Genomic DNA, 14,211 nt, shown 5'->3' with positions numbered 1-14,211 from the left:
ATTTCCCTCAACTTCTGAACTCCCTCATCCCTGCCGAGTGTTTCCAGCATTTTCTGCTTTTTGTTTCATATTCCAGTGTTTATTTTTTTTAAGATTATATTTTTCCCCTCGAGGGAGCTGCCAGAGGGGTGCAACGTTGACAGTGTCGCTAACACAGGATCAGAGCAAGCCGTTCCCTGGCGTGCAATAACCGAACGGAACTTACTGACATATAAGACCTTGTCCCGACAAAAGAGTTGGCCATGGAGTCGATCAGCTGTCCACTAACCCCAAAGTCACAAAGTTTGATTTCACCGCGGGAATTCACCAAGATGTTCGAGGGTTTAACATCTGGAAAAGAAACACGGTTTAGAAGGTTCTAGAAACGCAAGCAATGATGCATTTTTAGATTCTATTTTGGGAAGTTACTTGGGAAACGGAGCAGTGTTGAAGGCAAACAAAGAAGAGAGAAAGTGCATGAATTGCAATGCTTGGCGTGTGGGGAAATTAAGAAGCAAATGATGTCACAGGACGATATAGACAGTAGCAGTATGTTTGTGTGTGTGTGCTAGGCCGATGTAGCAGAGCCTGGTCTCCAATCGTCTTGGATCCCCTTGCCATTGGACCAAGACCTTGCTGTCAAGCCCGTGGGGTAGCTGGTGTGCAACGGCCACCCCACGTTAAAAGAATTCACGCACAGGCATCTTCCACCCTTTAAAATGAAGTTCGGGACCTGGAACATCAGGACCCTCATGGACAACCCCAACAGCGACAGACCGGAACGCCGTACTGCTATCGTTGCCCGGGAGCTCAGACATTTCGACATAGACATCGCCGCCCTATAGACTATAGTGGTAGGGCAGAAACTAGGTCAACGTTCAAGATTAGTTTGGATAGGTCGATGAAGGAAGTGATTGAGGGGATATGGGAACATTGTTGGGTAAATGTGGATATACACCTGAAAAAGGAAAGATTTGCAGGGCTATGGGGAAAAAGTGAGGGAGTGGGACTAATTAAATCGCTCTTTCAAAGAGCCGGCACAGGCACGATGGGCCAAATGGCCTCCTTCTGGACTGTATCATTCCAAGATCCAACTTGTAGTTATACAGTGCATTTAACGTAATAAAACTTCCCACAGGAGCGTAATCAAACAAAAAATGACACTGAGCTAAAGGAGGAGAAATTAAGGCAGGTGAAAGTAGGTTTTAAGGAGCATCTAAAAAGGACTTCCTTCGCTCCACCATTGGCGGCCGAGCCTTCAGCTGCCTGGGCCCTCAGCTCAGGAATTCCCTCCCTCCTCCTCTAAAGGCGCTCCTTAAAAGTCTTGTACCTTTCCCAATATCTCCTTGTGTGGCTCGGTGTCAAAGTTGGTTTGCTAACGCTCCTGTGAAGCGCCTTGGGACGTTAAAAGTGCTACATAAATGCAAGTTGTTGTTGTGTATTTATGCCCTGCGACTGGCTCGTAGGCAACACTGTGTGCAAGTGCACCGAACTGGCTCAGGGAGACAGTGAATCACTGCCGACCGTACTCTAGTTCGGCAAACAAATTCCAGGGCGTTTGGTGCGGGACCGATACTAGCCAGGTTTAAATGTCTGGGCCCTTTAACTTGTACCTGTGGGTCAGGCGGTTTTCAGTGATTTTAGTGAAAGATACCCACATGAAAACAACATTCAATAGATTGGTCCATTACTGTACCTCGGTGCATGATCTTGTGTTTCTCTCGCAGGTAGGCCAATCCCTTATTAACCTGCAAAGATTGTAAAGTTTTTTTTAAATTATGTTTTTTTCATAGAGGACAAACCAGGAGTAAGTTTATCTATTTATATCTAGAATATATTAACAACCTTGCATCTGCACACACCACCTGTCAACTTTTTCCATTTTAAGCTCCTATGTCCACATTTATAATGGAACGCCACCACTGGCGAGAGGAAGTAATTATAGCGTGACAAGTTTACATACCCAGTTCCCATTATAAAGTGGACATAGGAATTTATAATGGAAACATAAAAATTACGACAGAATACATGACTTTAAATTGGGTCTGCATTTTGTCTGCAAGCTCTGGTCCAATTATCCTCACCCATGAACTCCATTTCACCCGAGAACGACACCTGGTCTTGACTCCCCGTGTGCAATGGCTACAGGAGACTGACCAGTGATGTATTAAAAGTCTTGTTACAGTACACACATCCTGCGTCGCACATGCTTCCTGCTAACACATTCCACACTTTGGTGATAACACTGAATTGTTGCAAAATATATCCTCCAACTCACCATGACCTGCGTCACAAGAGAAGAAAAAAAAAAGATGCATTTGCATTTCTATAGCGCCTTTCAAAACTTCAGGGTGTCCCAAAGCATTTTACAGCCAATGAAGTACTTTTGTGTAGTCAACGTTTAGTGTAGGAAATGTGGCAGCCAATTTGCACACAGCAAGGTCCCACAAACAGCAATGTGATAAATGACCAGATAATTTGTTTTAGTGATATTGGTTGAGGGATAAATATTGGCCCAGGACACCGGGGAGAACTCCCCCTGCTCTTCAAAATATCACCATGGGATCTTTAACCAGCTGAGAGCGTAGACGGGGCCTCGGTTTAACGGCTCATCCAAAAGATGGCCCCTCCGACAGTGCGGCGCTCCCTCAGTACAGCCTCTCCGACAGTGCGGCGCTCCCTCAGTACAGCCTCTCCGACAGTGCAGCACTCCCTCAGTACTGAACCTCCGACAGTGCGGCGCTCCCTCAGTACTGCCCCTCCGACAGTGCAGCACTCCCTATGTACCGCCCCTCCGACAGTGCGGCGCTCCCTCAGTACTGCCCCTCCCTCAGTACTGCCCCTCCGACAGCGAGGCGCTCCCTCAGTACTGCCCCTCCGACAGTGCGGCGCTCCCTCAGTACTGCCCCTCCGACAGTGCGGCGCTCCCTCAGTACTGCCCCTCCGACAGTGCGGCGCTCCCTCAGTACTGCCCCTCCGACAGTGCGGCGCTCCCTCAGTACTGCCCCTCCGACAGTGCGGCGCTCCCTCAGTACTGCCCCTCCGACAGTGCGGCGCTCCCTCAGTACTGCCCCTCCGACAGTGCGGCGCTCCCTCAGTACTGCCCCTCCGACAGTGCGGCGCTCCCTCAGTACCGCCCCTCCGACAGTGCGGCGCTCCCTCAGTACCGCACTGGGAGTGTCAGCCTAGATTTTTGTGCTCAAATCTCTGGAGTGAGACTCGAATCAACAATCGTCTGACTCAGAGGAGAGGGTGCCACCCACTGAGCCAGAAATGACACCTTAATGATATTTTGTGCCCAGCACACAGAAGTCACACTTTATCACATTCCAAAGTGTCAAAAGTTTACACAAAAGAAACAGACAGGTCGTCTCCAGCTGGTTTCTTTTGACTTGGTGCCAGAAATTTACACGCACACCTGCCAATCTGTAAACTTCCTTCATCAACAGGAACTCACAGACGATTGACCTCAGCACGTGCCTGTTGGCAACAATTAGTCTTTGCAGCTTTATAGGGAGAGGGCAGGGAAACACACATTCATCCACCTTCCAGCAGAATAATGCATTGTGCATTAGACAGTGTAGCACTGCTGCCGTTATAAAATAGCGCATCATCCGTCTAACTGTGAGCAATGCCACAGGAGATCCACTCAGTGACTTCAGTTTATCGCAACAAACAGCAAGGGCGGCACGCACCCAGGATGCAATGCTCACTCCGCTAAAACCACACAATGGATAGAGCATATTCTGCAGAGCAGAGGATTGTGGGTATTGTATCCGCCATTATAGAATGATCGACGTGTCGAGCGGCCAATGGGGGGACTGTGGGGGCGGGGCAGTTGGAGGCAGGAGATCATGTGATGAAACCTCCCAGAATATTGTCCAACCAGAGGCAGCGACCCTGCTCGGTCACTGGACCGTCACGCCCCTGTACTGATGGAGTTGTACTTACAGCTATGCTCACTTTGCCCAGGACCTCCTCGGTAATTCGTCCAGCTTTTTTGAGCACTTGATCCAATGATCCACCATCCTAACAAAATGTTAAACGTTAGAACTAGACAGACAGAGTGAAGGAAACAGCACTGTAACCCGGTCATCTTACTGAGTCACAGGCCCGCTTCCGTGAGCAGAAAATCGACTATCTGTCAGAATGGAGCACGGTCAATAACACAATGTGATTGAGAATCTCCCATCTTTAGCTTGTGATTGGTCTCTTTCCATTTATCGAATCTAGTTCCCAGGGTGTGCAGATAAGACCTACATTTTAAGAATTAGATTTTTTTTTTTTTTTTTTAATGCCTATCTCCACCCACCCCCTCCCCCCCACCACCACCACGACATGGTAAACACACCCCGTCACAATAAACACACCAGGTTTCATCATTATTAAAAGACTCAACGCATCATCTTAAACTCTGCAATCATCGCTTGCTTACAAAATTAATGGCTGTCGCATAAAAAGCAGTTTGGAGGAATGGTTGTTTATAGAAAAAAAGCCAAAAAGTACCACCAGGGTTGAGGGACGTCAGTTGTGGGGAGACTGGAGAAGCGGAGATTGTTCTCCTTAGAGCAGAGATAGTTAAGGGGAGATTCAATAGAATTGTTAAAAATGGAGGGGTTTTGATAGAGTAGATAGAGAGAAACTGTTTCCACTGGCAGGAGGGTCGGTAACCAGAGGACACAGATTTAAGGTAATTGGCAAAAGAACCCGGGGGAGATGAGGAGAATTTTTTTTCTGCAGCGAGTTGTTGCGATCTGGAATGCGCTGCCTGAAAGGGCGGTGGAAGCAGATTCAATAGTAACTTTCAAAAGGGAATTGGATAAATACTGGGAGGGGAAAATTTTGGAAGACTATGGGGAAAGAGTAGGGAGAGAGTGGGACTAATTGGAGAGCTCTTTCAAAGAGCCGGCACAGGCACGATGGGCCGAATGGCCTCCTCCTGTGCTGTAAGATTCTATGAAAACATGAAAGGAAAAACTGTTGAAGGGAACTAGCGAGATAAATGTGCCAACGGTCTTTGAGCAGAACCGGGAGACAAGAATTAAGGATTGCAATTGATGGAACACACAGTGAACACTGACTTGTGATTCAAGAAGTAGAGACAAGGGCTTGTCACTGGAGGTAGATGGGAATGATCTTGGCTGCTCCAGAAACTGGACGTGAAAAGCAGCTGGAATGCCGACCGGCCGTTTCCCGCTCCTTATTTTCTTACATGTCAAATGCTTTTATCTCCGTACCATGTGCTCCATGCAGATGCTTATCTCTCCATCGCTGTAGAAAGCCCCGTAGAATCCCACGATATACGGAGAGTTACACTCGTGTAGAACCTGCAGCTCTCGGATGATCTGGTTCCGAATGGCCGGCTTTATCTCCAGGTGAATCAGCTTCGAGGAAAAGACACGGACAAATTCAGTTCATTCAGCACAGAAACAGGCCATTCAGCCCCACAGGTCCGTGCCGGTGTTTGTGCTCCACACGAGCCTCCTCCCACCCCTCTTCATCTCACCCTATCACCATATCCTTCTAATCCTGTCTCTCTCATGTGTTTATCCAGCTTCCCCTTAAATGCATCGATACTATTCGCCTCAACCACTCCCTGTGGTAGCGAGTTCCACATTCTCCCCACTCTCTGGGTAAAGAAGTTTCTCCCGAATTCCCTATTGGATTTATTAGTGACTATCTTATATTGATGGCCCCTAGTTCTGGTCTCTCCCACAAGTGAAAACATCTTCTCTACATCTACCCTATTGAACCCCTTCTTAATCTTAAAGACCTCTATCAGGTCACCCCTCGGCCTTCTCTTTTTTATATAGAGTAAAGAGCCCCAGCCTGTTCAATCTTACCTGATAATTATAACCTCCCAGTTCCAGCATCATCCTTGTAACTCTTTCTCCATTTCTTCAGTGCCTCTGCACCCTATACAGAGACCAGACGTGTGGTCTAACTAAGGTTTGAGAGAAGTTTAACATAACCTCTCAGCTTTTATTCTATCCCTCAAGAAATGTCTCCGTTATATTGACACCAGCTTTTTATTTCCAGACTTTTTAAAACTGAATTCAAATTCTCAAACTGCCAAAGTGAAATTTCAACTCGTGTTCTCCGGATTACTAGTCCAGTAAGGCAACCACTGCAGGACCATGGCCAGCTCACACTAGATGCCACATTGGTAATAGAGTCAACATCTTAGTCAAAAGTTTGGTCACAAATCTGATCAATAATTTATTAGGGTCCTTGAATACAAAAGTAAGGAAGTCAGGTTAAATCTTTATTCAACATGGTTTATGTGGTGTATGTGCCTTTAAGTGCAATTGTGGTGTATGTGCCTTTAAGAGCCCCAGGTGTGCGTAATGCCGGTAATTGCCACTTGGGCTATATAAGCCTGTGTATTGTGTATATCCTTTAGAACCCCCCCCCAGACTTGCTTAGTAAATACCTATGAACCAACTCCTGTCTTCAGTGTCTTTATCTATACACGGACACTACAGTGGCGACGAAGTGGAAACGGACTTACCTGCAATTCGGCAGCACCTCAAGGACATCGATTCCTCCAGCGTCCAGAAGACTCAAGGAAGTAATAGAAACTGTGGTTTCACCAGCTGGCCAAGCTGGTGGCAGGTACTGCGCTAATCCTTCCTGGGCGTCAGGCTGGGGCTCCAGCGGCGGGCTCTACAGCTGAGACAGGCAGCGAAATCGGAGGCAAGCAATAACGGACTGGGAGGGTGCACTCGGGAGACAGCCGGCGCGGCAAGCAGGTCAGCGTTTAGACCTCCGTCGGGAACGAGTCTCCAACAGTGAATAAACGGAAACCACAGTAAAACAGCGTTGTTATCGGTAGCAGCGGCGGGAAAGCGCAGGAAGCGCCATATCGTTGCTACAGAGAGAAAAAAAAAAGCGCGGGAAGCGCCATATCTTTTTTGAAATGCCTAAGTCTGGCAATATTGATGCTTTTGATAACGAAACAGAGCCTAACTTTGGCAATATTGATGTTTTTGATAACAAGATAGAGGATTGGACCACATATGTAGAAAGAGTGGAGGTGTTTTGCACCGCAAATGGAATAGAAGATGAAAAAAAAGCTTCAGTGCTTCTGGATCTAATGGGCGCAGAAACATACAAGCTGTTACGCAACTTAATCACTCCAGCCGAACCGATGGACAAGAATTTTGAGGAGATTGTCGATACCCTACACTGCCAATTCGAGGCAGGACTGGCAGATTCTCTGCAAGACAGATTCATCTGCGATCCCCTAAGTGTAGAAACACATGTGGTAAACCACGTTCACTATTGTATCACGGTACGAGGTCGCCTCTTGCCACACTGCTATACCTGGGATGACCACCGCCGACTCCGCCTTGGCTCCACCCACCAGGCCAGGTATAAAGGTGAGCGACTGACTGGTATTCCTCCTGCTTGGATCGGATCACCCACGAGAGTGGGCTCTGTTATTTAGTCAATAAAAACCTTTAGTCACCTTCGTAACTCTTCGCCTTTTATTGGAGGAATTGATAGGTATATCAATTTTATTGACTAAATTTAATGATGTCCGACAACGAGTCACAACCGGCGGAGGAGCCACCAGCGCAGCTCCCAGGAGCACAGCCACACCAGCCAGCTTGGCTGCGAGCCCTCAGACCGCCGTACCTGGACCTGAACCCACGAGCAGCAAACTCAGCCGCAGACTTTAAACACTGGCTGGTCTGCTTCGAATCATACCTGAGAGAATCCAGCGTCCCTCAGGCATCCAAACTAAGTGTCCTGCAGGCGCAACTGAGCCCGAGAGTATACACTCTCATCGAGGACATGACTACCTACGAGACCGCCATCAACCTGCTGAAACAGAAGTACCGGACCCCGGTAAACTACATGTACGCTAGGCACCTCCTAAGATCACGGCCGCAACAGCCAGGAGAATCAGTAGCCGAATTCTCACAGGCGCTATATGCACTCGCCAGGAACTGTGACTTTAAATCGGTGTCGGCAGCCGAAAATACTGAAGATAATATCCGCGACGCATTCCTGAAAGGCCTACGGTCCGAGTACTCACGGCAAAGACTGCTGGAAGCTAAAGACCTCAGCATGGAAAAAGCTGAAGCCCTCGCTATCTCCCTGGAAGTGGCCCACCAAGATCAGGAAGCATTCACCAGGTACTGCTCGCGACCCTGGGACTCGGGCCCGACCCCTACCACAGCACCCTTCCCAGCGCCGCCCCCGGGACCTACCTCTGCGTCGGCGTCCCGGACCCGACCGGCCCCGCCACCCCCGGCACCGGCCCCGACATCGGGCATCCGCGATCGGGCCGCCGGCTGTTTTTTTTGTGGCCAGGAGAAGCACCCGAGGTCGCGCTGCCCAGCCAAGAACTCCACATGCAGAACCTGCCTGAAGAAAGGCCACTTCTCCAAGGCCTGCAGGAGCGGATCCTCAGAGGCCAGCAGTGCCGCATGCGAACTATGGGGGCGGCCATCTTCGTTTAGGGCAACTGAGGCCAGCATCCCCACACATGAGTCATGGGGGCGGCCATCTTTGTTTAGGGCAACTGAGGCCAGCATCCCCACACATGAGTCATGGGGGCGGCCATCTTTGATTAAGGCAACCGACCCCAATAGTGCCTCATGTGAGCTACGGGGGCAGCCATCTTCTCCGTCACTTTGCCCTACCTCGTGGGAGACGCCATTTTACTCACCACGCCCGACCGCCTCGCCCGCAGATGACAACGACTCGCTCAGCTACACACTAGCTTCCGTCACCCTGGACCAAGCCCGCCCGCACCATCTGTCCAAGTCAATGATGGACATCAAAGTGAACGGCCACGCCACGACCTGCCTGTTCGACAGCGGAAGCACGGAGAGCTTCATCCACCCAGACACGGTGAGCCACTACTCCCTCTCTGTCCTACCAACGCGCAGCCGAATCTCGATGGCATCGAGGTCCCACGCCACGGACATCAGCGGCTACTGTGTCGTGACCCTGTCGGTTAAGGGCACGGAGTATAAAAACTTTAAACTCCTCGTCCTCCCCCATCTCTGCGCTGCCGTCCTACTAGGGCTGGACTTCCAATCCCACCTCCAAAGCGTAACCCTAGCATACGGTGGACCCCTCCCCCCACTCACAGTCAACAACCAGCAAACGTTAAACCGCCCACCGCGTAACACCTGCAGCCTCTCCACCCTCAAGGTCCCGCCACCCTCTCTGTTTGCTAACCTTACCCCTGACTGCAAACCCGTCGCTACCAAGAGCAGGCGGTATAGCGCCGGGGACAGAGCCTTCATTAGCTCTGAGGTGCGGCGCCTCCTGAAAGAGGGCATTATCGAGGGGAGCAGCAGCCCCTGGCGTGCCCAGGTCGTAGTCGTAAAGACCGGCGATAAAAACCGCCTGGTCATCGACTACAGCCAGACCATAAACAGATATACCCAGCTGGACGCATACCCCCTCCCCCGCATATCTGACATGGTCAATCAGATTGCACAGTATAAAGTATTCTCGACCATCGACCTGAAGTCGGCCTACCACCAACTCCCTATCCACCCTGAGGACCGCCAGTATACCGCCTTCGAGGCGAATGGGCGCCTATACCACTTCCTTAGGGTCCCCTTCGGTGTCACTAATGGGGTCTCGGTCTTCCAAAGGGAGATGGACCAGATGGTTGACCAGAACGAACTGCAGGCTACATTCCCCTACCTAGATAACGTCACTATCTGCGGCCGCGACCGGCAGGAACATGACGCGAATCTGGAGAAATTCCTCCGTACGGCCCAACGGCTGAACCTCACCTACAATAAGGAGAAATGCGTGTTTAACACCACACGCCTTGCCATCCTCGGCTGCGTAGTGGAGAACGGAATCATCGGCCCCGACCCAGAAAGAATGCGCCCCCTCATGGAGCTACCCCTCCCCCACTGCCCTAAAGCACTTAGGAGAACCCTGGGGCTTTTCGCCTACTATGCCCAATGGGTACCCAATTACGCGGACAAAGCCAGACCCCTCCTGAAAGCCACTTCCTTCCCCCTCACGGAGGAGGCGTGCGCGGCCTTCTCCCTCATTAAGGGAGACATAGCCAAGGCCACGATGCACGCAGTGGACGAGTCCATCCCCTTCCAGGTGGAGAGCGACGCATCCGACTTCGCCTTAGCCGCCACCCTAAACCAGGAGGGGAGGCCAGTGGCCTTCTTCTCAAGGACCCTACAGGGCCCCGAGATCCGACATTCGTCGGTCGAGAAAGAGGCCCAGGCGATCGTGGAGGCAGTACGGCGCTGGAGGCACTACCTGGCAGGCAAACGATTTACCCTCCTCACCGACCAGCGTTCGGTGGCTTTCATGTTTAATAACAAGCTGAAGGGCAAAATCAAGAATGACAAGATTTTGAGATGGAGAATCGAGCTCTCCACCTACGATTATGAGATCTTGTACCGGCCAGGCAAGCTGAACGAATCCCCTGATGCCCTTTCACGAATGACATGCGCCAGCGCGCATATCGATAGGCTTCAGACCCTCCACGACCAGCTCTGCCACCCCGGAGTCACCAGACTCTACCATTTCATTAAGGCCCGCAACCTGACCTACTCCATCGAGGAGGTCAGGACCATGACCAGGAACTGCCAGACCTGTGCGGAGTGCAAACCGCACTTCTATAGGCCGGACCGAGCAAGCCTGATCAAGGCCACCCGCCCCTTCGAGCGCCTGAGCATCGACTTTAAGGGGCCTCTCCCGTCCTCTGACCGTAATGTGTACTTCCTCAACATCGTTGATGAGTACTCCCGTTTCCCCTTTGCCTTCCCCTGCCCCGACATGACCAGTAGCACGGTCATCAAGTGCCTGAATGCCCTCTTCGCCTTGTTCGGGTTCCCGAACTACATACACAGCGACCGGGGCTCCTCCTTCATGAGCGAGGAACTCCGGCAATTCCTCCTAGAGAGAGGTATTGCAGCAAGCAGGACCACCAGCTACAACCCCAGAGGTAACGGTCAGGTGGAAAGAGAGAACGCGACGGTATGGAAGGCCGTCCTCTTAGCCTTAAAGTCTAAGGGCCTCCCAACCTCCCGCTGGCAAGAAGTCCTCCCGACAGCGCTGCACTCCATCCGGTCATTACTTTGCACGGCCACTAACACCACCCCCCATGAACGAATGTTCGTTTTCCCCAGGAAGTCGACTACGGGAACCACTCTACCAACCTGGCTGACCGCCCCGGGGCCGGTCTGGCTGCGGAAACACGTGAGGGCCCATAAAACGGACCCCCTGGTCGAGAGGGTGAACCTCCTGCACGCCAACCCCCAGTACGCCTACGTGGCGTACCCAGACGGGCGGGAGGACACTGTCTCCCTACGAGACCTCGCACCCTCAGCCGATCCGGAAACACCGCCACCACCCCCCCCAACCCCAGCCCAGGTAGACGGCATGCCGGAACCCCACGAGCCCTCGCCGACCACGCAAACACCAGCATCAACACCGGATAAGGCACCAGCACCGGATAAGGCAACACCACCGCTGCGGCGATCGGAGAGGCTTACGAAGCCTCCGGACAGACTGACCTACCAGAATTGGTAGTACACTTCACCCCGCCGGACTTAATTCTAAACAAGGGGTGAATGTGGTAAACCACGTTCACTATTGTATCACGGTACGAGGTCGCCTCTTGCCACACTGCTATACCTGGGATGACCACCGCCGACTCCGCCTTGGCTCCACCCACCAGGCCAGGTATAAAGGTGAGCGACTGACTGGTATTCCTCCTGCTTGGATCGGATCACCCACGAGAGTGGGCTCTGTTATTTAGTCAATAAAAACCTTTAGTCACCTTCGTAACTCTTCGCCTTTTATTGGAGGAATTGATAGGTATATCAACACAAAAAAAGGTATCTTCTGGAAAAGATTTAACACTGGACAAGGCTTTCAGTGCAATAGGAGCGGCAAAGATACAGCAAAGGCCACAGGACTTCGGCACCCATGAAATGACACGGGGTTTCGAGAGATGTTATCGCTGCGGCAGATCCAACCATGACCAGAGGGATTGTTGGTTCAAAGAAAAAGCATACAGGCGATGCGGAAAGATGGGACACATTCCACGTGTATGCCGATCTGAAAATAAAAAATCCACTAACGGGAAAAGAATCAATAAGGAAAAGCACAGAAAGGTACAAATGATGACAGACAGTAGCTCCAAAAGACCAGAAGAGCGATAGCGACTCCGGAAACAAGAGACTAAGCTCTCTCAAATTACATAATGTAATTGCCAATGAAGATTACCAGACCATTTGGGTTACCCTCATAATAGCAGGGTCCCCAGTTAAAATGGAGCTAGATACAGGATCAGCTCTAACCGTAATAAATCGACGAGATTACGAGAGGCTATTTTCGCATATACCTCTAAAAGACATATCCATTATCTTAAAAACATATACGGGGCAGAAAGTATACCCCAAAGGAAAAATAAAGGTGCCTGTGGTATACAACGGCAAAGAAATACAAAAGTTGTATTTATACATTCTACAAGATGGTGGTCCACCGTTGTTGGGACGTGAATGGATAAGGAAGATACGTTTAGACTGGCACTCCATTCAGGCACTGACGGTGACCAGTAAGGAAAAAAACAATGATGACATCATACCTGAACGATTAAAAGACATCTTGGCCAACGCCAAAGAAGTGTTTCAAGAGAAACTAGGAACCTTGAAAGGCATCACCGCCTCAATAAAAGTGGAAGATACAGCAATTCCAAAATTTTTTAAGGCAAGACCGGTGCCATACGCAATACGTCCGGCAGTCGAGGCAGAGCTGGAGAATTTGGAAAAGGCAGGCGTATTATCCAAAATAGATTGGAGCGAATGGGCAACACCCATCGTTCCAGTCATGAAAAAAGCATTGAAAAATAACTCTGAGGAACAGAGAAAAATTCGCATCTGTGGGGACTTTAAGGTGACTGTAAACCCGGTCCTTCACACGGTACAGTATCCTCTTCCGAGGATAGAAGATATTTTCGCCTCACTATCCGGAGGAAAACGTTTCACAAAAATTGACTTGGCACAGGCATATCTACAGATGGAGGTTGAGGAGACCTCTAAAAAGTATCTCACAATAAACACACACAAAGGCCTGTACCAGTACAATCGACTGGTTTTTGGAGTAGCATCAGCTCCAGCTATCTGGCAAAGAGCTATGGAGCAAGTCCTGCAAGGGATTCCGGGGACTCAATGCTACCTAGACGACATCCTTATAACAGGAGAAAATGACAACGAGCACCTTGCCAATTTGGAGCAGATGCTCACTAGGCTGAAAGAACGGGGCCTACGAGCAAATCGCCCCAAGTGCGAATTTTTCCAAAATCAGATATCATATTGTGGCCACATAATTAATAAGGAAGGGTTGCATAAGTCACCTGAAAAAATTGAAGCAGTTATAAAAGCCCCAGCACCTGAAAATGTTTCACAATTTAGGTCATTCCTGGGATTAATAAATTACTATCATAAATTTTTGCCGAACTTATCAACTATTCTACACCCTCTTAATGATCTTCTACACACAGGAGTGATTTGGAAATGGAACGAAGACTGTAAACGTGCCTTCCATAAATGTAAAGACTTAATCACATCCGAGAAAGTTTTGGCTCATTACAACCCATCACTACCAATCAGACTGGCGTGCGATGCATCCCCTTACGGCATAGGAGCGGTATTGTCCCATAGATTCCCTGATGGCTCGGAACGGCCGATAGCTTTTGCGTCACGCTCATTGAACTCAGCTGAGCGTAACTATTCCCAGATAGACAGGGAAGCACTCAGCCTGGTATGGGGAGTGAAGAAATTCAACCATTACCTACACGGACAAAAATTTACCTTGCTGACTGACCATCAACCCCTCATCTCCATATTCAACCCTAAGAAAGGTGTCCCCATTATAACGGCACAAAGACTACAGAGGTGGTCCCTTTTTCTAGGGGCACACCAATACAACATTGAATACAAAGGGTCAAAACCGCATGGGAATGCTGACGGTTTATCGCGCCTGCCGTTGCCAACGATAGAAGAGGCACCTACAGTAGACCCAGTAGAGATATTCCACTCTACCATAGTGGAATGTCTACCGGTGACAAATTCTGCCATTGAAAGGGAGACCAGAAATGACCCTACTCTCTCACGGGTCTACGATTTAACAATGAAGGGATGGCCAGCACATGGCAAACCACTGTTGCCAGCATTCTCGCAAAGAAGAGAACAGCTGTCAGTGTGCCGAGGAACCTTGATG

General features: G+C 50.0%; 1 protein-coding gene across 1 annotated transcript in view; it reads right to left on the bottom strand.

The window, feature by feature from the left end:
- map2k1 (mitogen-activated protein kinase kinase 1) overlaps positions 1–14,211 on the bottom strand; it is a 56,299-nt gene that overhangs the window by 12,747 nt on the left and 29,341 nt on the right. Inside the window, exons 3-6 of the mRNA XM_085968360.1 lie at positions 5,217–5,363; positions 3,931–4,008; positions 1,676–1,727; positions 206–330 (exon numbers count right to left, since the gene is read on the bottom strand). Of these exons, the coding sequence (XP_085824486.1) occupies positions 206–330; positions 1,676–1,727; positions 3,931–4,008; positions 5,217–5,363 (402 nt within the window). The remainder of the gene's footprint in view (positions 1–205; positions 331–1,675; positions 1,728–3,930; positions 4,009–5,216; positions 5,364–14,211) is intronic.

Source organism: Somniosus microcephalus, chromosome 27, assembly GCF_052327205.1.
Source record: "Somniosus microcephalus isolate GS21.2 chromosome 27, FLI_Smic_1.0, whole genome shotgun sequence".
NCBI classification, from domain to species: domain Eukaryota; kingdom Metazoa; phylum Chordata; class Chondrichthyes; order Squaliformes; family Somniosidae; genus Somniosus; species Somniosus microcephalus.
The sequence above is the reverse complement of the archived record's forward strand: the minus strand, read 5'-3'. Positions and strand labels throughout refer to the sequence as shown.